The 23,026-nt window shown below is 34.4% G+C and overlaps 3 protein-coding genes and 1 non-coding gene across 12 annotated transcripts; 1 reads left to right on the top strand and 3 right to left on the bottom strand.

Annotated features, from left to right (window-relative positions):
* The first annotated feature begins 1,301 nt into the window (after positions 1–1,301).
* LOC108221039 (uncharacterized) lies at positions 1,302–6,786 on the top strand. Of its 7 annotated transcripts, none has more exons than XR_010291753.1 (5): positions 1,302–1,680; positions 1,776–1,893; positions 2,125–2,772; positions 2,904–6,059; positions 6,159–6,786. It is a non-coding gene; the product is annotated as an uncharacterized LOC108221039 (transcript). The 7 variants fall into 7 exon arrangements; XR_010291754.1 differs by having other exon boundaries at positions 2,125–3,765; positions 4,197–6,059; XR_010291755.1 differs by having other exon boundaries at positions 2,125–4,297; positions 4,406–6,059.
* LOC108221038 (VAN3-binding protein) lies at positions 4,559–6,508 on the bottom strand. 2 transcript variants are annotated; one of them, XM_017394936.2, is made up of 8 exons: positions 6,326–6,508; positions 6,133–6,216; positions 5,965–6,033; positions 5,520–5,868; positions 5,262–5,432; positions 5,125–5,174; positions 4,982–5,039; positions 4,559–4,866 (listed from the first exon to the last, which is right to left on the bottom strand). In XM_017394936.2, exons 1-8 carry the CDS (start codon positions 6,506–6,508, stop codon positions 4,646–4,648), a joined length of 1,185 nt encoding a protein of 394 aa, XP_017250425.1. In that variant the 3' UTR covers positions 4,559–4,645. The 2 variants fall into 2 exon arrangements, with proteins under 2 accessions (XP_017250425.1, XP_017250426.1); XM_017394937.2 differs by having other exon boundaries at positions 6,133–6,204.
* A 4,147-nt stretch (positions 6,787–10,933) lies between the features above and the next one.
* LOC108221000 (transcription factor IBH1-like 1) lies at positions 10,934–12,605 on the bottom strand. 2 transcript variants are annotated; one of them, XM_017394902.2, is made up of 2 exons: positions 12,384–12,605; positions 10,934–11,738 (listed from the first exon to the last, which is right to left on the bottom strand). In XM_017394902.2, exon 2 carries the CDS (start codon positions 11,713–11,715, stop codon positions 11,131–11,133), a length of 585 nt encoding a protein of 194 aa, XP_017250391.1. In that variant the 5' UTR covers positions 11,716–11,738; positions 12,384–12,605; the 3' UTR covers positions 10,934–11,130. The 2 variants fall into 2 exon arrangements, with proteins under 2 accessions (XP_017250391.1, XP_017250392.1); XM_017394903.2 differs by having other exon boundaries at positions 10,934–11,716.
* Positions 12,606–18,091: 5,486 nt separating this feature from the next.
* LOC108220971 (very-long-chain aldehyde decarbonylase CER3) lies at positions 18,092–22,274 on the bottom strand. The gene is made up of 11 exons (XM_017394874.2): positions 22,145–22,274; positions 21,825–22,039; positions 21,483–21,718; positions 21,147–21,366; positions 20,397–20,524; positions 20,033–20,289; positions 19,828–19,935; positions 19,090–19,296; positions 18,837–18,947; positions 18,584–18,757; positions 18,092–18,497 (listed from the first exon to the last, which is right to left on the bottom strand). Exons 1-11 carry the CDS (start codon positions 22,193–22,195, stop codon positions 18,303–18,305), a joined length of 1,902 nt encoding a protein of 633 aa, XP_017250363.1. The 5' UTR covers positions 22,196–22,274; the 3' UTR covers positions 18,092–18,302.
* Positions 22,275–23,026: the final 752 nt, after the last annotated feature.

Below are 23,026 nucleotides of genomic sequence, written 5' to 3'. Positions count from 1 at the left end.
AAATATGTTTATAAGAAGTAGGAATCTTAAAATAAGTGCCAAGCAGTGGAAAGAACTATAAAAAATAGGAGGACGGAGGGAGTAATAATAACATAACTGAGCGGTAAAATCGAGAATAATTGTATATTATCTACTTTTTTTTATAGTATTCGTTCCTATTTTTGTACAATAGTATAAATAATTGTAGATGACATCTAACCTTGATTTTTATGAAACTATATATAATATACATAGTAGACAATCATAATTTTTATTTAGAAAAAAAAATTTAAAAAAAAATATGAAACTAAATCTTTTAGAAGTCTTAAAATACATGTCAAACTCCCATTCTCCAAGGTGAACTATCTACGGGACATATGAAGTACTATATACATGGATAAAGACACATATCAGATCTTCATAATATCTTGCAGACTATCACTCTATTTTAATAATACTAAAAAATAACATAATATTAATAATTAAATCCGAACCAAAGTTTAGTGACTAAAAAAAATCCGAACCTAACATTAGTGACAAAAAAGAAAAAAATTATAGTTCGGTGGCAAATTTCTAAACAAACAATAAGTTGGGTGGCGAAAAAATCTATTTTCCCATTTTATTATTGATTGTTATTCCAATATGTTAGAATACAGTATGATCCTAGTAAGTCCATCTCCTAACACCTTGAGTAGGGATGGACATTCACCCCACCCCGCTCGACCCCGATCCGACCCTGTTCGGGTCGGGGATTCGGGGAATTTTTCGGGGGCGGGGCGGGCATCGGGCAATTTTTTATAAAAAATTAGGGGATCGGGGTGGGGTCGGGGATTGGTGTCTCCCCGCCCCGATCCCGACCCCGATTATATATATATATATAAATAATAATATATTTATATATATATATATTATACTAAATATATTATTTAAAATAGATAACCTTTATAATATAATTAAAATTAAAAAATAATCTTTATTTTTATTGATTGATTATAGATATATTGCAATATAATATATTTTATAATTTTAAATAATCGTTTATTTATATTATAAATCAATTTTAATATTATTTGATGTTGAAATATAAGATAATATTATTTTATTAGTATATTAGGAGTTAGTAGTTTGTTTTTTTATTAAAAAGTATATTATATATTATAAAGTTATTATATTTTTATTAAAAAATAAAATTTCCCGAATCCCCGCGGGGTTCCCGTTCCCTGTTCGGGGCGGGGATCGGGGAGGAAAATAATCCCCGTTCGGGGTTCGGGGTGGGGTCGGGGAGGGGTATTGAATTCGGGGATCGGGGATAGCACTCCCCGCCCCCAAAGTGCCCCCGTGCCCACCTCAAGGTTCTTGAGGTTTTGGGAGAATTGGTCACTTAGCATAGTATGACCCCCCGGTAAGCCCTCCTCATAACACCTTGAGGTTTTGGACTGACATCTTGAGGGAGGTTTTGGACTAACATCTTGAGGAGGTTTTGGGAGAATTGGTCACTTAATGATATGAAGGCTTAGTCTCGTGGGAGACTCGACTCCCTATGAAAATGGGCTTATAAAATATGATCCTGGTAAGCCCTCCTCCCAATACCCTGAGAGGGTTTTTATACTCTGTGTGTTTATACACATGATAAATTCTTTACTGGTGCAAACATATTTTAACCCTGATGAACACTGGCAAGCTTTAGAGGTGGCACATCGGGTATAAATCATTCTTTCGAGTTCTTTTGATTACTGTTTCTGTAAACTTAAACATGTTGCGCAAGGTGTTGATGTGTTTATCTAATAAAATGACAGGTATGGGCATCGAACTTGGGAATGGAAGACATGTATTCGGAGCTACCTGCACCCTATGATGTTTGCTGCCTTGTATAAAGTTCTTGCACTTTTAAATCTTGACACCCCATTAGTCATGGTAAACTTCACGAGCATTTTAGCTTTATATATATGCAGGGGAAATCATAGTAACTTAGTGACAATACCTTCATCGATCTTGATTCTTGAAGATCAGTGATGCTAACTCATTACACGCAGCTACTTCATAATGTGTGCATAACGCGCTATGTATATCTTCAACCACATTGTGATTATTATGAAGATAGCATTCTCTTTGACCCCTAAATGCCGCTAGTTTCATATTTTGCAGATAAAAGCTCCAAGGAAGATGCAATCTATCTTTTCAGCTCTTGGCGACCTTCACTTGTGCAAATTCCCTAGAGTCTTATTTGGTGACCAAGCTGCAAAGTGGGCGGTATTTATTTCTTTTTCTCTTAAAGATTTAATCAGGTGTAATAAGTCAAAATTGTTTTCTTTCTTCTATCATCGTTTTTCACATCATTATATGGGTGAACAAAAGCCTTGAAAACTTATATCTGGTATTTTCTTTTATCACATCTCTTTGCACAGACAACAAACTGTACACGTACTTTATCAAGTCGTCTGGAGACTGTTCTTACAATAGTTGGCCTATACCACTGGCCTTGTATGAGAACTTTAACTTGTTGCAATGTCTCCATGGTTTCCAGAAGCTATGGTTTGGCTGCAGCAGCATTAGCATGTGCTATTCGGTCAACAAGTGCTATTACATGGATATATGTTGGTCTGTTGGAGCTGATTGTGGCACAGGATCGACCAAAGTTTATTTTCCTCGAGGCAGCTCTCATTGGGTAGGAAAATTTAGCTATCTTTAATTTCCAAACAAAATTTTCAGTCTTCATTGTTTAATTTATCACTATTATGGCCAAATCACAAGCTACTCTCGGCTTTATAGTGTGCTTGGACACAAAGAATTCAGGTAATGTCTTTGTAATCTCTCCTTACTCAATTTTTTTGTATATTTGTATGTGACTTTACAGCAGATACTTCACCGGGCTTTTAGTAATGATCCTTGTGTTTTGTTGGCTGTCTACTATACTTGTATTACAGGTCTCTCCCTGTGCTTCCGATAGCGTTGGTGTTTTCTGGATATCACTTGTCTGTGATTAACGGTAATGATTTCCAAATATTAGGAAAAAGATTTCTTAAAGTAAATTTGTTAGGAGATCTTTAAAATATAAAATCTCAATTGGCCATATTTTTCCTGCTTGCAACCAATGTTCCCATGGCTTTGTATATGAGTATGGTTCATCAGGTAAATAATTTTGTGCTGCAATTTTATGATGCAGAAGTCTGTCTGTTCTCAATTGGTTAAATTTGGTTCTTATGCCATTCTCAATAGATTTTATGGTTAATTAGCAAAAAAATAAAAATAGATTTTATGGCTTCCTTCTTGTTATAATTGGAAAGCCTACTAGATACAACTTAGGATCAGCATTTAAGAATATGCAGTTATCTGCATTGACTTCCAATTTACAATGAACAGAGGGGAGCTGAAGATACAATGAAATTATCTTTCACAAGAAGCTAACAATGAGAAAGTGGAAAATTATTTTTTCGACACCCTGCCATGCAACACCTTACTACTCAACCCTCCATAAAAATGCTCCTATGCGTTTGTTAGACTGTTCACCAAGGCAAAAGCAAAAAAATTTCCAGTGAGCGTTGAGATTCATTTACTTAAATATCCAATTGCATCATTTCTAAACAGTTGTAACCTCTGCTAGTATCAATTGTTGTATCATTGAACAGTGACACCAAAGGAATTGAAGAGTCTGACCGATTTATGATGGACCCAGCTAGTTTTGCTGTAGAATTTGCCAAAAATTGGTCTGTGCCAAGTCACATTATACTATTTGATCATGAAGAACGACTATTGAAGGACTTTTTAGCTTTGCACTCTTTCCAAGAGGTTTGTTCTACTCTTATTTTAATTAATGAGGTTACAGAGAATTGGTTTTGAAAAATTTCTTTTGTATTGTATGGGCTTTGATTGATAGAGGAGGTTCTTTCATTCTTATTTCAAGGTGGGCCGAGACCTCCAAGCATCTATAGTTGTGTATACTCTAGAGTCTTGAGTCATTAAGGGCAGGGACTACTATCATTGCTCACAAACTAGAAGAACATCGATTTTTTAGTGTCATTGAGTTGTTGCAGCTACACATGTATAGCATTAATCATTTGTGTTTCAGTGCTGAAGTCCATGTTTTGAAATCATATATATTTTCTTGCTGTCAGCCTATAGCCTTGTGTTACCAAAGACTCCTTATAACAGTACTGTGACAGGCTTCATCCTTTTCTCCGCTTCAATTTTCTTTTTAATTTTTGTATGTCCTGTCTCAGATATACATCCATTGTCTGACTACAGTTGGTGGTGACAGATTGTTCCAAAAGTAGTGATCCTGAAAAGGCATTTATAAGCTAAATTACATGCAAAAGTGGAGGTATGTCTATATGTTATTGCTTTTGGAAATCCGTAGGAAATTTTAGGCCCTTTAGAGAAGGTTGTGCAACTTCATCCATTAAAAGTTGTTATGTAAGTTCCTCATCAGATTAATTTGGATGTATCACCTACTATTGCACAGGCTCGGCAATAAATAAGGTAACTCTCTCCATATATATCTTTTGCTCACTTCCAATTATATTAGCACAGATAAGCCCAAGATTATTGTTTTACAGCTTAAATCACAAATATACATAACATATATTGTTGAACAAACACTATAAACCTTCAATATTACACACTTATAATAGATACTGCCAACATGAAGCAAAAAAAAGAAACACAGATTTCACTTTTTCTGAAATTCAAGATCATCATATCTTGTAAGTGATGTAGAGAGTGCGAGCATATGGTTAATGGTCATTGCCCACAACCTGTAACGGTGATAATCTTCCATCATATCCAACTTAATTATCCCCCGATCAGTAGTTAACACAATAAGAAAACATGTTTCACTTTCTTCCCCTTCTGAATCTTTGTACAACTCTGCATGTTGATCTAGTACAATGCCTACATATAAATATAAGCATGCATAGATGAGTATTCTGACTGCGAGCCAAAATATTTGGAACTTGATGAAAAAGAAAGATGGAGAATTTTAATAGAAAGTTGAAGAAGATCATACTTTCTTTTTTGCTTGCAAAGGTATTCATCAGGTTAAGCTTCTTCAATCTGAGAACCATCTGTGTACAAGTGATTTGATAGTTACTCTAGTATACTACTATTTGTTACTCGTTTATAGAAATGGAAGTTTTATAATTTATTTACCTTGTCCTCCTTGTCTAAGGTAATAGATACTGACCTTACCATGCATCTACCTGTTTCCAGAACAACAAATTGTTCAAAAACTTAATATAGCTTGATTCTAGCTTATCACAGTCCAGATTTTTTGTCCATGCACATACCGTTGGATGTTTCAATGTTGAGGTCGGCACCCTTTGCAAGAATTGAAAGACATTGCTGAAAGTCCTCTAAGTGAGATTCATCATTTTCCTCAATTGGCAGCACTGGTGCACTCCCTTTCAGTCTGTTCTTGCAAACATTTCTTTCTTTTAGCGTAGCAGCGCCTTTTAGGGCTAAATCAATAATGTCAAATCATATGTCAGATCAAATGTATAAGAGGTCATATATAATAATAAGGTACTTATATATTTTGTATCTACATGTTGAAGCCGCAGCTGTAAGGGTAAGAATGTCAGTAGCAGTTGTTCCACTTATGGCTGAGGCTATAACAGTTTTGAGTTGGTCTTTCTTGGCTCCCATTGCCTCTGCAGTCCTTGCACATTGAGCTGCCACCAGAGCCGCCGCCGATGCCATGGCTGCATCCTTGGAGGTATCTGATTCTGATGACTGGGTGGCTGCTGCTGAGGCTATTGCAGCCAAGGCTGCTGCCACGCCTGCCACAGATATTGCAGCATGCACTTCAGCGCGTTGCAATCTTTTACATTCTTTTCTCTTCTGTTTAATCTCCTTCACCCATTTCTTGATTGGCACATTAATCTTCCAAGACATCTGCAATTTTATTCATAAGCAATCAAATCTTTACATCATTTATAAAAACACCTCGGATATAATATGTTGTTAGTTTGTAGTTCGTCGTGGTTTTACCCATTTCTTGCGAAAGCAGCTGTTGTAGTTTAATTCGGGGTGCATTGCTTGTTGCATCCATAGCCAAGACTGGACACACAAGAGGAAAGCTTAAGGTAATACATTCTTTGATAATAATACCACAATTTTAACCTTTTGTTTCGTCAGTTTGGGTCTTATTTTATATACCTTTACATCATTGGATTTCCACGCAGGTACTGAACTCTCTGTACTGTCCATTTTCAGACCGGGATCCAACATCTGCAAGCCAAACTAAAGCATCATACAAATGAATTTCAGTCGAACGAGAATAATCCATTAACTTGAGGCAGGGTCTAGGAAGGATAAGATATACGGTACAGATGTAATAAAGAGTGCTCACCAGGGAAGGCGATTTAGGTTCATTATCAAATAACTTGATGGAACTATCATGAAGAACAAGGGACCGTTCCTGCAATTCTGTCTGGAAAGCTTCATGAACTGCGAAATTGCACCATGCACGCGAAAGAAGATCCATGGTCTCGGATTGTGAATCCGAAACATCTGGCTTCGACTTAAAATCCATCGATTATAATCTTCAACCAAAGTATTGCTGGAGGGGCTTAAGCTGCAACTTATGATAAAGTAAGTGATGAAGAGTTGAGTTAAATAGACATTATGCTTAAACAGTAATCACCATTGCCATTTACACGCCCATAATAGATTAATTAAAGTAGGCTGATAAGTTGAGTTGGATGTACTTAGTACTGATATTGAGAAGGGGAACAAACAGGTCCACCTGCATCATTAGTGTCACTTGATTGTGTGTGTGTGGAAACATGCATACATTTATTTAACAGTGAACGAATTTGTATAACGAGGTGCTGTATGCATACTTAATTTCGAGCTTTTTTCAACTCGTTATAAAATTGTGAAAATTATTTGTTGTTCTTGTCAAAGAATTCGAATCTTTGAAGATGAATGCTCGACTTTCAAAATTTCAGAGTTCGAAATGTTTGGAAAAATTGTCATATACATTAGAGCCCGATCGGTTTTTTGTTTGACAGATAAAATTATTTTTGGTACATATATTTCGAGTAAAATGTGTTGGGCCGTGCAACACCCGTTATCTCTGCCCGCACCTTAATCGAAAAGACTTTCGACATAAGTCGTCCAAGATCTCAGGATCAACTTCTCGACATCTCAACCTGGCTCTGATATCACTTGTTGGGCCGCGCAACACCCGTTAACTCCGCATTAGTATGATATTGTCCGCTCTGGGCTGTGGCCAAGTCCGCACAGATTTGTTTTCAGGATTCTCCCAGAAGCCCTCGTACTAATGGAGTTCTTTGACTATTTATATTCAAGATAAAATCCTCTTAATCTTCTATTAAATCTTTCCGACGTGGGGTTTAGGTGTCAACCCACTCAACAAAATGTTACTGCTGTGTAAATAATTTGAAGCGGTCTCGAGTAGAGGGGCAGTATGGAAAGGAGGCCTAACAAGGCGTACTTGTTTGAGAATGAAGATGTCCAGAGGAGATGGTTACAGTTGGAAAAGAGACGAGAATAATTGATTTTTTGTATTTGTATATATTATAAGAACGAAGATGCAAAGAAGGGGGCCATGAATGTATTACAGGAATGTGTGTCGATTGATATATCAAATCGATTCGAAATAAAAAACACAGAAACAGATTTACAGCCGGGGTAGAGTACACATGCACACCACTACAGAAGCATCAAACAGTGCTTGGATATCTAAAACTAATGAAAGAGAAGAAGCATGAGGCCCCTTTCTTCCATGTCTTTAATTTCAGACCATAATTTTCAGCTAAGGATCTAGTATGTTCATTGATTCTTCACGATAACAATACAGCTATATAGGACCCAAATCATCCGCGATTTGGCCGATTTGGCCGAGTTCGCTGTATAGCTATTTTTCTTGCGATTTTTCGATATTGCATTTTTTGTATAGGTAGACCGTTTGGTATTGCAACAGAAATAGCAATTTATTTTTGACAATCAATTAAAATATTGTTCACTAAATATGAAAATAGTATTCCTAAACAACAATTTTAAAAATATTTTTAGAGATAGCAAGTTCTCCTGTATCATCCAAAAAATATAGTTTTTCACGAGAAAAAGAAGAGGATTGATTTTTACAATAAGTTATAACAAATTTTATTATCAAAACTATTTGTTATATTATATCTCAAAACATACAAATATTAGGAATGTTCACGGTATAAATAACACCATCTTTTCTTAAAATCACGAATCATTCATACATGCGATTTTGATAAAAATTTCAAACTACATCATGTAATATAAAACCAACATAAACCACCCATCAAAATACGGTGAGGTTTGTGCAGGTTATACATTAAAAAAAATATTTATAAACGATGATATTATATAATTTTTATATTATATGTATTAAAAATAATTATTTAAGTAGAGCTATATATATCTACAAATTTAATAGTGTGGCAACTGGCAAGGGAAATATAAATTAATATATAAGTATGATAATACTAAATATAAAAGGTATCAATAATGATATATTAATTTTACAAAAATCTAGTATATTATTTTCTTACGACAATTTTCCTAAACAAATTTAAAACACTACCGAACATAATCTACATTTACACAGCCTCTAAAGCCATCTTTGGAAAGGTTAAGATCTGAGTTAAATAATCTTCCTTTAGATGGCCATACAATTGATTATAATCATGATTAATTATGGTTGATCACATGCTCTAATGAATAGCTCTGTAATTTATGAATTAAAGGGTTCCAATCAAATGAACGAAAGAGAAGTGATGCCAATTAATCGAAACCCCGATTGGCTATGTTAAACAATGATAAACTAAAAGTGATGAGATATGATTTGTGGTAAAACTCAAAGCTCAACTTCAATAATGCACATCTCTTTGTTTCTTTAAAGCGATGATAATTAATTAATTATATACCCATAATCTTTAACTAGCTACTTTTGTGAATGTCGACCCCTGCTCGTGTTGTCAATCATTTCTATCTTGCTACTTGTTTCGAACATGATTTTAATCATCCTCTAGGTCTAGCCCTCTTCTTTTAGAAATGTTTATAATTCGTTTCCTTCAATTTTTATATTTTTTTTATTCGCAAAAAAAAAAAGAAGAAGATTGTCACTGAAAAAGGTAATGAACTGGGACCAAATTTTAAAAAATGAAAAAAAACAACAAATGTTATAAGAGGAGTGATTAGCTTTCGCAAAATTTAAAGAAGTTAAAAATATTACTTTACATTCAAATGAGTGTTCACAGTAGGAGTGCAGGACAGAAGAAGAAGATATCATGCACATTCTTATGTATAGTCTTGTTAGTTTAAATATAGATGTCAACTACCAAGACCTTACTGGTAAGGTTTTTTGTATGGATTACCGATCCTTATAATTAGCCAAGTTTCTGAAAGCCCAAATCCCTGGGCTATTGCATTCTGGTGGGCTCGATGAACAGAATTTCCAAAAGAAAGATTTTATACATAATCAGGCGGTGGGTAATGGGTTGAACTTGAAGCTGCACGATGACAAAAGGCACGACTTGACGACCGGATATACATATTTTTTTTAAACAGAAATTTTTAAATCATTATTATTAAAATCTTGAAATGACAGACAAAATGAGACCTAAGACAAGAATGGATTATACTTTAATTGTTAGTGGATGATATGAATTTCATCACAGATAAATATTAATTTACATGGTGTAAAGTTGGTTTATTTGTTAGTCAAATGTAAATGTGAGGGTATAATATTAACAAGGATGTAAGAATATAAATTATATATCATGAATGAGAATGGATAAGTAAAAATTATGTATAAATTATTTATGGACAACCTGACTCTGTTCGAATTCGGGGACGAGTTCAGCTCGACTCACCTTAATTTTTTTTTTTGGAAAAAATTAAACTCACTTGGCTTAAACAAAACTCGGCTCTTGGTTCATGGCAGTCCTACATTTAAGTGAAATCACACCCTCTTTTCTCAATGTAATTTACAATGAATTTAATAAAATTTGATATAATTGTTAGGAGTTTTTATTTATTTATTTTTAAAATTAAAAATTGAAAAAATCAAAATCAATATATCATTGATGAAAATTGAATATTGGACATTTTGTATAAATTTATTTTAATATTATATCTAATGATAATCGGGATTTGTGGCTCCTTTTGATAAGAAGCTGAATCTACTTTCCTTGATGTATTTGTGTAAAAAATTGGAAACACTTACAAAATGCTGAGGTTGTTTATTTGCTTCTTTCTATCATTCCCAAAAATTTACACTTGTAAGTTTTAATTTACTTCTCAGTTCTAGTCTACTACTTTACTTAATTTAAACAAAAATCATTTATTTTAATTAGTTTATCCTCAATCTTATTCAAATTTTTTACGGTTCTAATTAGACAATTAGACAGTAAAGTGTCCGTATCCAAATTCATATTTGGCTTTTGTTCGATTACTATAATTTAGTATAGTATTGATTTTGGTACAATTGTAATTAATGCGTCTATAATTAAAATTTGGGTTGAATAATTTTATTCATAAATTCAAAAACTATGGAGTATTGTTAATTATGTGATTAAATTACCTAAAATTGTGTGACATTATCAAGACAGCCGTATATATAAAATCTGAAAGAGTAACAATTGTACGGGCTGTTCACTTGGAGTCACTTATATGCATGCCAGCATGTGTAGTCTAGTATTCAAATTGTTCTAATCGGCAGTGTCAAAAGAACTGGATACGTTGGGAAAACATGTATAAAACCCTCGAAATTTAACATTTTTGAAAGAACTCGTTTTCTGAAATGCAATTGCCAAACTAATATCTACATGTACATGACATATACTTCGTGCATGCATGTAAACTACTGTACCTGTATATTAATATTATCGATATATCACCGATAAATCAACAACTTTTTGAACTTATAAGCAACTCCGCTGGAACAAGAAGCCAAGACTTATCATAACTTAAAGATCATACTTTATATATTATTTTCTGTACAAATACTCGAGACTTTAAAGTACGTGCGTATAAACGACCTCAGCTTCTTCACCGGATCTTTCATCCATCCCACAGTTGTGAGACAAGTTAACTAGTAAAAAAACTTATTAAAAACTTAAATTAATTAATATATTCAGGATATTAGTTAATTAATTAAGCTAGCTCACTCATCTCCACAACACGCCGCATTATGTTAACTTGAACCTGAAGTGAAAGAATATAGTCGAGAGCCTCTTTCAGAATCGAAACATCATCCATTGATTTTCCTCCAGGCACCAAACTTTTCAGCACTTGAGTCCTCTTCACAATCCTCCTCGCAATTGTCGCAGCCAATACTCTATGAGGAACCCCGGCTTTCCGGGCTCTAACCAAAGCACAACTCTTTCTCAATACCTTCTTACTACGAACCATGTTCTTGCTATTCACAGTGCAGATCCTTGAAGAACTTTTTTTCAAGTTTTCTGAATAATGCTTGACATGATCAGCCTTGTCAGTGCCTAAGATATGGTGGACAACGGTATTGTTCGTATCGTTCGACGACGATGCGGAGGAAATTAGGGCACGGCTCCATTGAGATGTGTGGAGTTTTGTGGAAGCCATGGCAACATCTGCGGAGAGCTTGATGGCATTCTTTGTCTCAATTAAGCTCATGTTCTTCTTTCTGTTTCTGTATATTTGGAGTCCTCTAGCCCATCTTTTCAGAAACTCGACCTTCACTTGCCTTGCTGGACCCCGCATACTGTGAGAGTGAAAATGACAACCTATAAACAAAAATTACAGGACTTGAGCTGCTTTCCTATATTAATTTAGGCCATGTACAAAGAAACAAAGAATGTAATCATGATCGATCGAAGAGACTTTCACGGGATTGATAAAATGTTAGTTTTCAGCTAGCTGCATGTGTTGTTATTTCTCATGATTTATAAAATCGACCACTCTTAAATCTGCAGAATATACATGACCTAATTAATATATATTCTCTCCCAACTACAAAGAAATTCTATCAAATTTAACATTTATTTATTTTTACATATCCGTATGTCTATATTCTCTTTCTATTGAAGAATTTTTTGAATGTTCCATATTATATTAGCTATATTTCAATAAAAGTATTAATACTGGTTACATGATACAATTCTAGCAGATCGGCCTGCACACACACATACACACACACTCTACAATTACTTTGCATCTCACCTATGATGATAGATTAGCCTTAATTTTCGTTGCATAATCATAAATCGTAAAAGACTCATAATATATAGTTATTCCAACAGCATAAAAGATGCATACACAAAAGTGCTGCAATGTAAACATCTATCCAAAAGAAAAAAATACAGTAAATAAAAACTACGAGATCTAATTAATCTATACCAGTAACAAGAATGATAAGCAAAGTTAGGTACCTTATAAAGCTGGTGAAGCAGATCGAGAATATGTATATATAAATATGTCAGAGCTAACAGCAAGTTATAAGAAAGACAAAGATCTGGTTTGCAGAGAGATTGAGAGATTCAAAAAAGAACAGATTAAAGTAAGTGTGGCTTGAAAGTGTGAGAACTCAATATAATTAAGCAGAGGGATTGAACACAGTGCAAATGAGCAAGGTGCTAGGGAATGTGAAGAAAGCTTCTCCTTCTTTTTATTAACGAGACACAAGGTGGTGGGGTCCACGAGTGACAGAAGGACACAGCACATGCAAGCACATGGAGACCCCGGGCCTACTAACTAAAGGCCGCTCGATCTTCAAATATGTTTGCCTCTGGATTTTGTCTCATTTTAAGATTAATTACACCTCTTACTCGTATTTAATTAATTAGTTTCACTTTTGAGGGTTGAATTAATGTTATTAAAATAAAAATAAAAATACGTGATTATTAATGTAGATGGCTAGGGTTGGAGGGGTGATGAATGGGAGGAGTTGATTGGCAGCTGGATCCGGAAAACATGGTGATTAGCTTGGGTGATGAGCAACGGAGGAATGCAGGTGGGTGGGTCCAGCAAAATAAGTAAAAACAAGAGGGGGTTAGGGCACAACTTTAGGCTTTAGCAAGCCAAGTTAAAAAGCTTCACTCCACATGGTCTCCACATGGGTACGCCCCTTCATTTCAAGCCTGTGGCTCTATACACCACTCCCTTCTTTCCCGTAACATCCTCATTTTCACAAATTTGTTTATATCCACTTGAAAACGAATTTAGAAAAAAAAAATGAAATTTACTTTATTTATTTTATGTTGGCGTTTATAGCATTTTATAAAACTATGATCGACGTTTATGGTTTTTGCTAACCACATTTCGTAGAATATTGACGAGCTAGGAACTTTGCGCACGCGCATTCTATACATCAACTATACGTCTATACCGGATAGAATAAAGTAGAGTTATATTGCTGTTGGTGAATTATAAGTATACTTTTCAAAATTGTACAAAGTCATCAATGAGCTGAAGTGAACAGAAATAAAATCTGTCCCACGTCGAGAAGAAAGACTAAAGTCGCTGGATTGGATTTGGTCACGTTTAGTCTTGGTCCGGGAGCTAAATATTTCAAAGCAACTTGAGGAGTTGTCAGTTGGACTTACTTGTACAGTAGTATAATGAGTTAATTGCAAAATGCACCTCTAAACTTGGGCCCAAACGCACTTCAGTCAACATACTTTTATTAATTGCATTGTGCATCCCCCTGGTAATTAGCGCGCTGCAAAATACACTTTTTCCGTCCAAGTCCGTTAAGTGTCAGGGATTAAGTGTGTTTAACGTTACTTAAGTCAGGGGCATAATAGGAAAACTATGTTTAAACGGTTTTCTCCCCCAATTCAGATATATATGCCCTAAAAATGGAAAATTTATATTTATATATAACAGAAGGCTATGTGCATCCATATATTCTGGTTTTTAGGTTATATTGGGTTGAGATCATTCGCGATTTCTTCAATCAGTAACCCTATTTCCACAATCAGGATCCAACAACTACTTCACAAGTTCTTTCCGGATGCTGTAGGTGAGATTGTGAAAATAGGCTGCGCTGATGAGTTGCGGAGGATTACGAGGTCGTATTATAAGAAGTTAGGCAGGAGAATGTGAATACGGAAGTTTTGGAGAGTTCGTGCGTTGAATCGTGTCCTGGTGTTGTTGACTCGAACCAGAAAATCGCGAAGTTAAAGCTCAGAGTTGGCAGAACAGTTCTAAACAAGAGCACACGATTTGGAAATATTAATACACTGCAATGCTACCATGTTTAAACTGTCTTCTCCCCCAATTTCTAATGTCTTTTAATTAAACGTGGGTTTAGTGTTTTTTTTCTTTTAATTTCCGCATTTGCCATCTAATTGTTAACAGTCCGTTAGTTTTGGACGGAAAAAGTGCACTTTGCAGCGCGCTAATTACCAGAGGGATGCACAATGCAATTAATAAAAATATGTTGACTGAAGTGCATTTGGGCCCAAGTTTAGGGGTGCATTTTGCAATTAACTCTAGTATAATAGTAACATAAATTAATTGAAACCGAGCATTTCATGGGATATGTATGATACACACACTGCAAGTCTGCAACTACTGCAGTTCTGATCGATCAACGATCTTGTAATTAGGGGGCATCGATGATTTTGGAGGTCCCGACTTAAATTTTCAATTGTGGTCTTTCTTATGCTATCAATTTTTACCATGGCAAATACAATGAGTTGCTCCCCGTTTGAGCAAAGTCCAATAATAATGTATCAGCTAGTTATATATCTGTATAACGATATTTGAGCACTGTTGCAGTGTTGCTCCATAAGAAATTCAGGCAAGTAGTAGCATAGCAAAGCTGCCGTCTCAGTCGCTTTTCTAATAAGATATTCAGAATTCGTCAGAAATTTACGGGGTAATCTCGTTTCCATGCAAACTAAACTATATAAGTTTTTGTAATAGGCTTATTATATATCTACTTTCTCATAAAATATTCGTATATCATTGTAAATATCATCTTGAAATTATAAGTGGGTGTATATGAGTACATGTAACAATAATTAATAATTCATTTCATTATATTAAATAAGAAATGATTTCAAAATATTGACAAAATGACTAGGAGAGGAATAAAAATTCCATGGCAGTAGGGAGCATGAGGATTTACTTGCAAAGAAAACATAATATTGGTTTTTAGGATGGGCTAAATAGGAGAATGTTTGGAGTAAAATTAAAATATTAATTTATTGTTTGTAGTGATTTAAAGGGCAAGTGTACAATTTAAATTATAGCTTTGAGTAATTTTAAATTATAATAATTTATAAAGTAATATGAACGTAATAATAAAATTAAATTGTGACAAAACTTATTTAAGTTCTGCTTTAGGCCGCACAAACATGCTCCATCTCACGGGTGAAAAAAGAAGGCAAAAATAAACACATCTCATGGTTACTCCTATAACTTATGAGTGGTGGGCTGGCAAATCTAATAAGGCCGAATACACGAGGACCATTTGATGGGCTCAGCCTACTCATGATTGCTAAGGAGTCAACTCCCGTGATTTCCGCTTATCCAGTTATGCCATCCGTAACGAAGGCTATGGTCCCGTTTGATATTAGAGGGCAGCCTGAATCGATGGAAAAAGCAGAATTACTTTTAAAAATTTAGAATTGTTTGTTTTTCTCTCATAGTTTTTGTTTTTTTTTCAAACACTTTATTAACTTATTTGCTTATCATTTATACTATACTTCTTTACTATAAGCAAGAAATCACTTCTTTTAAACTAACCAAACAACCCCATTGTATATCTTTCGGTACAAATCTATTCCTAATAGAGCAATAATTAAGCATATTTATTCGTATAAAATTATACCAGGTAGTTCTGATGATTATTAGTCAAATTATTCTCTTCTATAATTTCATATTAATAACTCATATTGATTAATATAAATATATAAATTTTGAACATACAAAAATATACTCCCTCCGTTTCATAATAAATGTCTATTTTTGAACAAATTACGCATATTGAGAAAAACCAATTTTTGTAAAAAAAACTTTCATTTATTATTGTATTTATTGCGTTGACCAAGTATAATATGTAGGATATATTTGATCTTGGAAATATAATTCGGTTTTTCTATGATGTGCACATGGGCACACACTAAACACCAAAATTTATGAATTTGAATGATTTCTATTGGCTTATCTTCTTTAATAATGATGGACCCCCTGCAGTTGCAACAACCACACCAATCAAAACCCTCTAATTTTTTAAATGTTATGGGGCGTTTGGTTGAGGGTAATAAACAAAGGGAAAGGGAATCAATCTGATCAATTCCCTTTGTTGTTGTTTGTTTTACAAAAACAATCATTCCCTTTCCCTATTTTTGATTTTGGGTTTACCCCAAGACCCTCTAATCCCATTACCCACTTCCCCCTAGGTATTTGAATTCCCTTTCTTTTTTTTCACTCTTTTTTCAATTTTTTAATTTATATATTTCAAGACATATTTAGTTTTAAATATTTTTGGTGGTAAAAATATTTTTATTAAGGGAATATCTTTATGTAATTTTTTTGAAACATATTTTAAATGATCTGAATTTTGATTTTTTTTTCAAAAAAATAATTTTTTTTTTATTTTGTTGTATCTTTTATAAAAAGTATTGACAATATAAATACTTGCAATTTATATGAAATAATAAATTTTCACAAAATAACTTTTTACTTTTTACTAATAGATATAAAAAAAATACGGATAATTATTCATTATGTTTCCTGATCTGAACCAAACAAGGAAAACAATTCAGTCTCATTCCTTTCCTTTCTCCACGTTTCTCTTTCTTCATTCCATTCCGTTTCCTTCTGATGAACCAAACACCCCCTTAGTGTTTATCATGTGCCTATAGGCGCAAACTTGACAAACTCAATATAATTTAGTTTTATGTGGTATAAAGCTCATCTTGGTGTATTGACTACACTCCATTAGAAGTTTAAATGAACAAGTAATTTGAAACATTTTTTAGTTCTCAATAGTGGACATGTAATATGAAACAGAGGAAGTAATATATATACGCATACATTTATTTATTGTATATTCGAACTCATTAAATCTACTGTTAAAATTAAAGAAAACAACCAGTGTTCCATACAAATTAATTTATACATAATATATTGTCATATATAATATAAAATCAAATTTCAAATTTATATAACAATATAAGTGTATGCATAGCATCGATTATAATAAAACCCATTGCTTTTTTAGGTTATAGTTTTGAAGAATTCAAAATTTACATGTTTTACTTCAATTTGACAGCAACGCGGAGAAGACGGGAGTTAGCGTGCCGATCGTGGAAGCAGAAAAAAGACGACAGAGGAACATGGGAACACATGGAAGATGGTCCCCACAACTTACCTTAACACCCAAGTCCCAATCCAACAGGATTTAATCACCCAGGTAAGCACTAGTGTGAGGTGGTTACCTTTCCAAGTGCGCGGGTTTGGAAATAGTCAGAGCAGTTTCGTTTGCGACGATGATCGCGAATTTATTATTATAATTTAATATCTCTCTAACTCAGTTTTATATATCTTTTTTTGTTGTTTGTCACACGTTTTAATACTTATATAAAATATATATCTGTAATTTAATTTTTAAATTTTATTGAATAAATTATTTAGGAAAAAAAATCTTAAATATAAACTATAAAACTACATTTTATAAATGTATTAAAATGCGTAGTTGTCTTTTTTATATATATATACGATTCAGCGAGTGAAAGGGTACTAAATAATGATAATTGATAATACAATAAGTTATGAAATCCAAAGATGGCGAGGAAGCCTGTGAGGATCCTACCGTTAAAAAGTCACACTATCATAATTCATGTCCTGAGAATGTGAATTTGAAAATTCCCGTCAATGAGGAAAAGAGATGACATCATATCGTTTAGTATGAAGTGCAGAAATTTCTCATATCGCAAGACAACTTTTAAAAATTGAGATAGACCCGGCCATCATCAACAATGCAGATAGATTGTGCATGCTACAAATGGTAAAATATATGATTTCATAATGCTATTAATTGTAACCGTGTTTTCTTTTGTTAATGATATATTCTCTTTCTTTGCTCAACCAAAACAGAGTGTCTTAAGTGCAATATGGAACATGATTGTTGTAAAATCTGACACCCTGTGTATTTTTTATGTTCAGCTTTCCTGTATATATTGATCAATGTGAGGTAACAATATCATACAACAAAAATGTCAATTATGAGTACAACTTCAGACCAACAATGCAGACTAGAGAAAAAAAGAAAAAAATTCATCATGATCGATCTGTGCTTGTTGTATATTCATTATTTACTTTCTTTTTTTTAATCTTCACAGTTGAATTTGTTTCGGGGAAATGTTGTTTCTGTTCGAGACTGGCCTGAAGCCATGCTTTAATGCAGCTTCCCAAACTATGTCAATTCTATCTACATCAAGAGCTCCAACTTCATGATGAGTCCAGCCCTCTAAGTGGTGAACTGCACCACCAGCATGGCAGGCATGGACTACTCCTCTCTCCATAGTATACTGTTAATGTTGGCACCAATTTATGAGAGGCACAATTAATTTATATACGTAGCAATGGATCGATGAAATACTTGAAAGTTAGTTACCTCGCAAGATCCTATGCCTTGGACGTCTTCAGGCAGTCTCATGGCTGCAAGATCACCGTAGGTGCAGTCCTTTCGGAATGTGAATATTGGTGGCACTACGAACTGATGAAAATGTGTTCCTGGTGGTGCCCAGTTTTGTTCTTTTGCAGTGATCCACTTTCCAACAATCCATGTCTACACGGACACACAATCAATTAGCTATACATGATTGGAATGAGTATATTCAAATCATGCTAATTTATAAGTCACATGCCTTGCAATGTTTGGCTGCTTGGTACTTGGTCACTAGGACCAAATATTTCTGACAATCGGCTGGGGCTTCTTTCTGAATCTTCTGAAATCTATCCGGTGAAGAGGTGTACATCTGCGGTTGTTTTAACTAATTAGATCATCCTGTTACTCTCAAACGCCATTTTCTTTTTACTTGTTGCATATTCTATATTTCAGTTTAAATTACAAGAATTTGAAACAGGGAAAGGGTGCTAAAAATAAATAGTTTAACTTACCAGAACTCGTATTTTGCGTCTACATAGGTAAAGTGCAATGGCTCTACCAAGCTTTGAAGTGGCTCCAGTCAAGAATACTTCTTGTACATCCTCGTTGATCTCATTTAGAGTTACCGCAGCTGTCAAGGTATTCCCGTGGACGACTCTAACTTTAAGATCAGGATGCTTGTTCACAAAGAGCATACCACCTCCATTCAGAGCCTCATTCTGCACAAATAATTACACAAGTTTTCTCACACTCTTTTACATTCATATTTTTCATCTAATAGTCTTGTCTTACTAACTTAATTAGGTAATTAGTTGGCTTATAGTTATCTATAGTAGAAAAGGAAGGTAATTAGGCTCATGTATGTCTCTTAGGTGGACCTTGGTAAGCTGGGATCTAAACTATACTTAGACTCTTTTTCCTTTCCAAACAAATATAGAACATTAAGTGCATCAAGATAGAAAACAGGCAACAAATGGGGACCGGGGCCGCGCTCTGCTACCACCGACTCTCCTCCATTCGGCACATGTATACTAGTTTCGGACAAGCCATCCCTAAGACCCATACCAGAAAGTTTGTAAAATTCATTTGATGTCTATAAGTAGTCAATTGTAATTTACATTCATTGCACATGTATGAACCAAGGTCTCATTAATCAGAAAGGACAGGCATCTTGGTTCTAGCCAACAAACACAACTTTAACATACACATTACAATTAATCTGCAGATCATAATAAGGGAGAGAAAGAAACCTTATTTAAAGCAGCGAGGCTAATTACTTTAACCCCCAGTTTATCAGCTCTCAGAATGGCATCTTCGATTTGCTTATTAATTCCTCTTTTAGCAAATGGCAAGAAGTACTGCACAATAGAAAACACTAGCACATCTTAATGACACAATACTAATTTAAATAGAGTAGTGACATAACATGATTCGGATACTGGTTTTATAAGTAACCTGAAAACCAAACCGAGGAACCGCCCATGTCTGGTGTAACTTGCCCCTGAGATTGTAGAACGAGATCAAGAAAACCTTGGATTTTGCCCACATCAGTAGCATTACTACAAATGCTACTGGCCACAACGGGAGCATGAAAAATCGAAACGTATAAGGCATGGATGCTACGGACGGGAACATGAATGGTACATGTAAGGAAGATGTTATGTCCACAACATGAGCCAAGAACACGAAATTTGGTACACTTCTATTTTTACCTGCACACCAAAGTTTAAATTTATATTATTGTCTGTCAGTTTCCAATTCAATTTAATCTGGAAATGCTGTGTGCATGAGTAATTGTTTTTTATCATTAGTGTATTACCAGAATCTAAGCTCATTGTCCTGTGTAGCTCCCATGACTTGTTATTTAAGGTATTGCCTAATGCATCATAGAGAGGCATGAAGAGGCAATAATTGCAACCCATTTCTGTATGGTGTATGCTGTGATATCTGCAAAAACCACACCAACCAAGAAATTCACCAAATTAACTCTTATGCCTCACGATCTAGTAGTATTAAAGACTAGTACAAAATAAGTAAACTACAATTCAATAGTCAATATAGGCTTATACACTGCTCATCAGATGGATATGGAGCATATTAAATATAGCATATCCATCACCTAGGCTATGTAAATGTTATTGGCCAACTCAAATCAGAACTTACTACTCTGGTGTATATTCATCGCTGGAAAGACCATCTAAGTATATGCACGCTAGAACTTGTTTGGTGCGATGATCAAGTGTGTTCCCAAATATGTTAGTGCATTTTCGGACTCATGTAATGTAAATAAAATCACAGGAACTCTTATCTTTGAAATCGCACCATTACCATGTTGATGTGGTCCAGTATTCATTACCCCTCACCCACATTCACATGCATATTTCTTTGTCATAGCTGTAAAACATTTCCTAATTCTATCACGGACACATGTCTATATGCATGCATGCCTAATTAATTTTCACATAATTTCTTTTTAAACTATTTGGTTTTCTTCTTTACTATGTGAAATTTACTTGTTTTAGGAGGTGACAAAAATACAGAAAGAGCTGGTATTACATTGGTCACTTACGTTGGAGTATAGAGAAGATATTTGAAGAAAGGGAAGGTGTCAAATATCTGATGAGGAATCACTTCCACATTGCAATGACCCAAACATCTCAGGAAATCAAAGCTTAAAATGTAAACATAAATCGCGCTAATGGATCCACATCCAATCAAGCGCGACCCGAGGATGGGAATTCCCATCACTGCAGTCAATAGAAGTTGCTCCAAATAGGTTGCACTAGCCGCTGCAACAACACATGAAGAAATTATAAACACGGCCTATTGTACACAAGTGTGTAAAGGAGCTACGGGGAGGTGGATTAATAAAGACAAAAAACCGTGATGAGGATGATTGATTTACCAGTGAACGGTTGGGGGATGGGCGAGGAATGGTGGAAAGAATGAAATTTGCTGAAAAGATAGTTTCCATGGAAACATTTATGAGCCAAATAGTATAGAGGTTCTGAAACTGCCATGTGAAGTATCATAATAGCAATGAAGCCTCTGGTGTCCCATACTGGAAGAAGATTTCTTAGCATAGGGCTCATGTAAAATCCCAGATAAGCTATCATACTCTGAAGGATTAGGAGATTATCCCTGAAAATCACAATTAAAGATGAAAAATAAAATAATTAATCACACTGTCTCAGATTCTTCAACGATTTATTTTATGATGAGCAAACTCGTATGGAGTCCTACGTACCAATGCCATTCTTTATCAATCTGCTTGAAGTCCACACCTTCTTGAATGATGCGGCGGTTTCGGTTGAGAAAATACATATTGCAGTAAGAGGTCCAGAATGTGTAAATGGTAGCTCTTAGTGCACATATGATGAGAATGTGATGGAACCAGGTCATGTTTTTATCCTCTGAATCCGATAAGATAGCTATCATGAGGAAAGGTGCGTATAGAAGATACTGCATTGTTTGGTTAAAACGTCGAAAAGAACTTAACTGTTAATACAGTGATCATAATATGGTAAGCCGAAAAATATAAATCTGAATGCAATTATAGTTTATTACCTTCAAGGAGCCTAAATGTTCCCATGGCGAAGCTGAGAGCAGTCTAAGCATGATTTTATCGAAAACTTATATGTTCGATTAAGCGTCTAGCAGAAGTGGCAGAGTGCGTTGGTTGTATATGTTAACTCTACTCTTGTGCTCCTGCATGGACCTGCTTATATAGTGGAAAGGATGCAATGCATCAAGCGTTCAAATACAGTTGGAGCTCCTAATTAAATATCAGTCACTTTCTATATTTATCTCGCTTGCTCAGTTGCTCACCTTTGACGGGGTCAACGCGTCCAATATTAACTGCTCAACTCAAGTTCTCTACAGCTTGAGTGCTTGACTTCGAAAGTAAAAGCATGGTAGCTTTAATATGGTTTATCCTTTGGAGCTTTTTCTCTATGAACCGGTGTATATTGCTGTGGACATTTGTCTGATCTTATTATTAAAAATAAATTTTTATTTTCGGAAAAGAATATATAGAATTGTGTTTTTTTCCTGGGAACAGGTCCTTCTTTTTTTTTTTTTATATTAAATAATGAATATAAAACATTTGCTTAATATTTATTTTTAGAAAAATTATAAATATATATATTTTTCATTAAAAGAATAAGCCTTTAAATTTGAAAAGAAAAATTTGTCCAAATATCTCATTATATCGGGGTCTAGAAGACAAATTTATAGTTTGTTCACTAGTAGTACTTCTTTTTCCCGTTTCAACTTTATACATTTTTCTTCTGTCAGCCTTACAGTAAAACCTCTGTACAGTATAGTTAATATCAGGAAAAAAAGAACATATTACTACAAAAGTTCATTTTAAAATATATTTTTTATACAGAATATATAAAATTATAAATTTTCATTATGGAATGAAATCCTTCGTGTATTTTTTTTTTT

Source organism: Daucus carota, chromosome 5 (genome assembly GCF_001625215.2).
Source record: "Daucus carota subsp. sativus chromosome 5, DH1 v3.0, whole genome shotgun sequence".
Classification (NCBI taxonomy): domain Eukaryota; kingdom Viridiplantae; phylum Streptophyta; class Magnoliopsida; order Apiales; family Apiaceae; genus Daucus; species Daucus carota.
This window is presented reverse-complemented; position numbering and strand designations above follow the sequence as displayed.

Bases quoted from the DNA above. Each gene is read 5' to 3' on its own strand.
- LOC108221038 (XM_017394936.2), bottom strand. From the start codon at position 6,508: ATGGATTTTAAGTCGAAGCCAGATGTTTCGGATTCACAATCCGAGACC. The intron at 5,433-5,519 runs GTAGATACAAAA...TTATTGATTTAG, and splicing joins TACAGCTGCGGCTTCAACAT to CCCTAAAAGGCGCTGCTACG. The intron at 5,040-5,124 runs GTAAATAAATTA...ACTTGTACACAG, and splicing joins CCTTAGACAAGGAGGACAAG to ATGGTTCTCAGATTGAAGAA.
- LOC108221000 (XM_017394902.2), bottom strand. From the start codon at position 11,715: ATGCGGGGTCCAGCAAGGCAAGTGAAGGTCGAGTTTCTGAAAAGATGG.
- LOC108220971 (XM_017394874.2), bottom strand. From the start codon at position 22,195: ATGCTTAGACTGCTCTCAGCTTCGCCATGGGAACATTTAGGCTCCTTG. The intron at 21,367-21,482 runs GTAAATCAATCA...GTGTTGTTGCAG, and splicing joins CATCCCCCAACCGTTCACTG to CGGCTAGTGCAACCTATTTG. The intron at 19,297-19,827 runs GTTTCTTTCTCT...TTATTTGTGCAG, and splicing joins GCCTCGCTGCTTTAAATAAG to AATGAGGCTCTGAATGGAGG.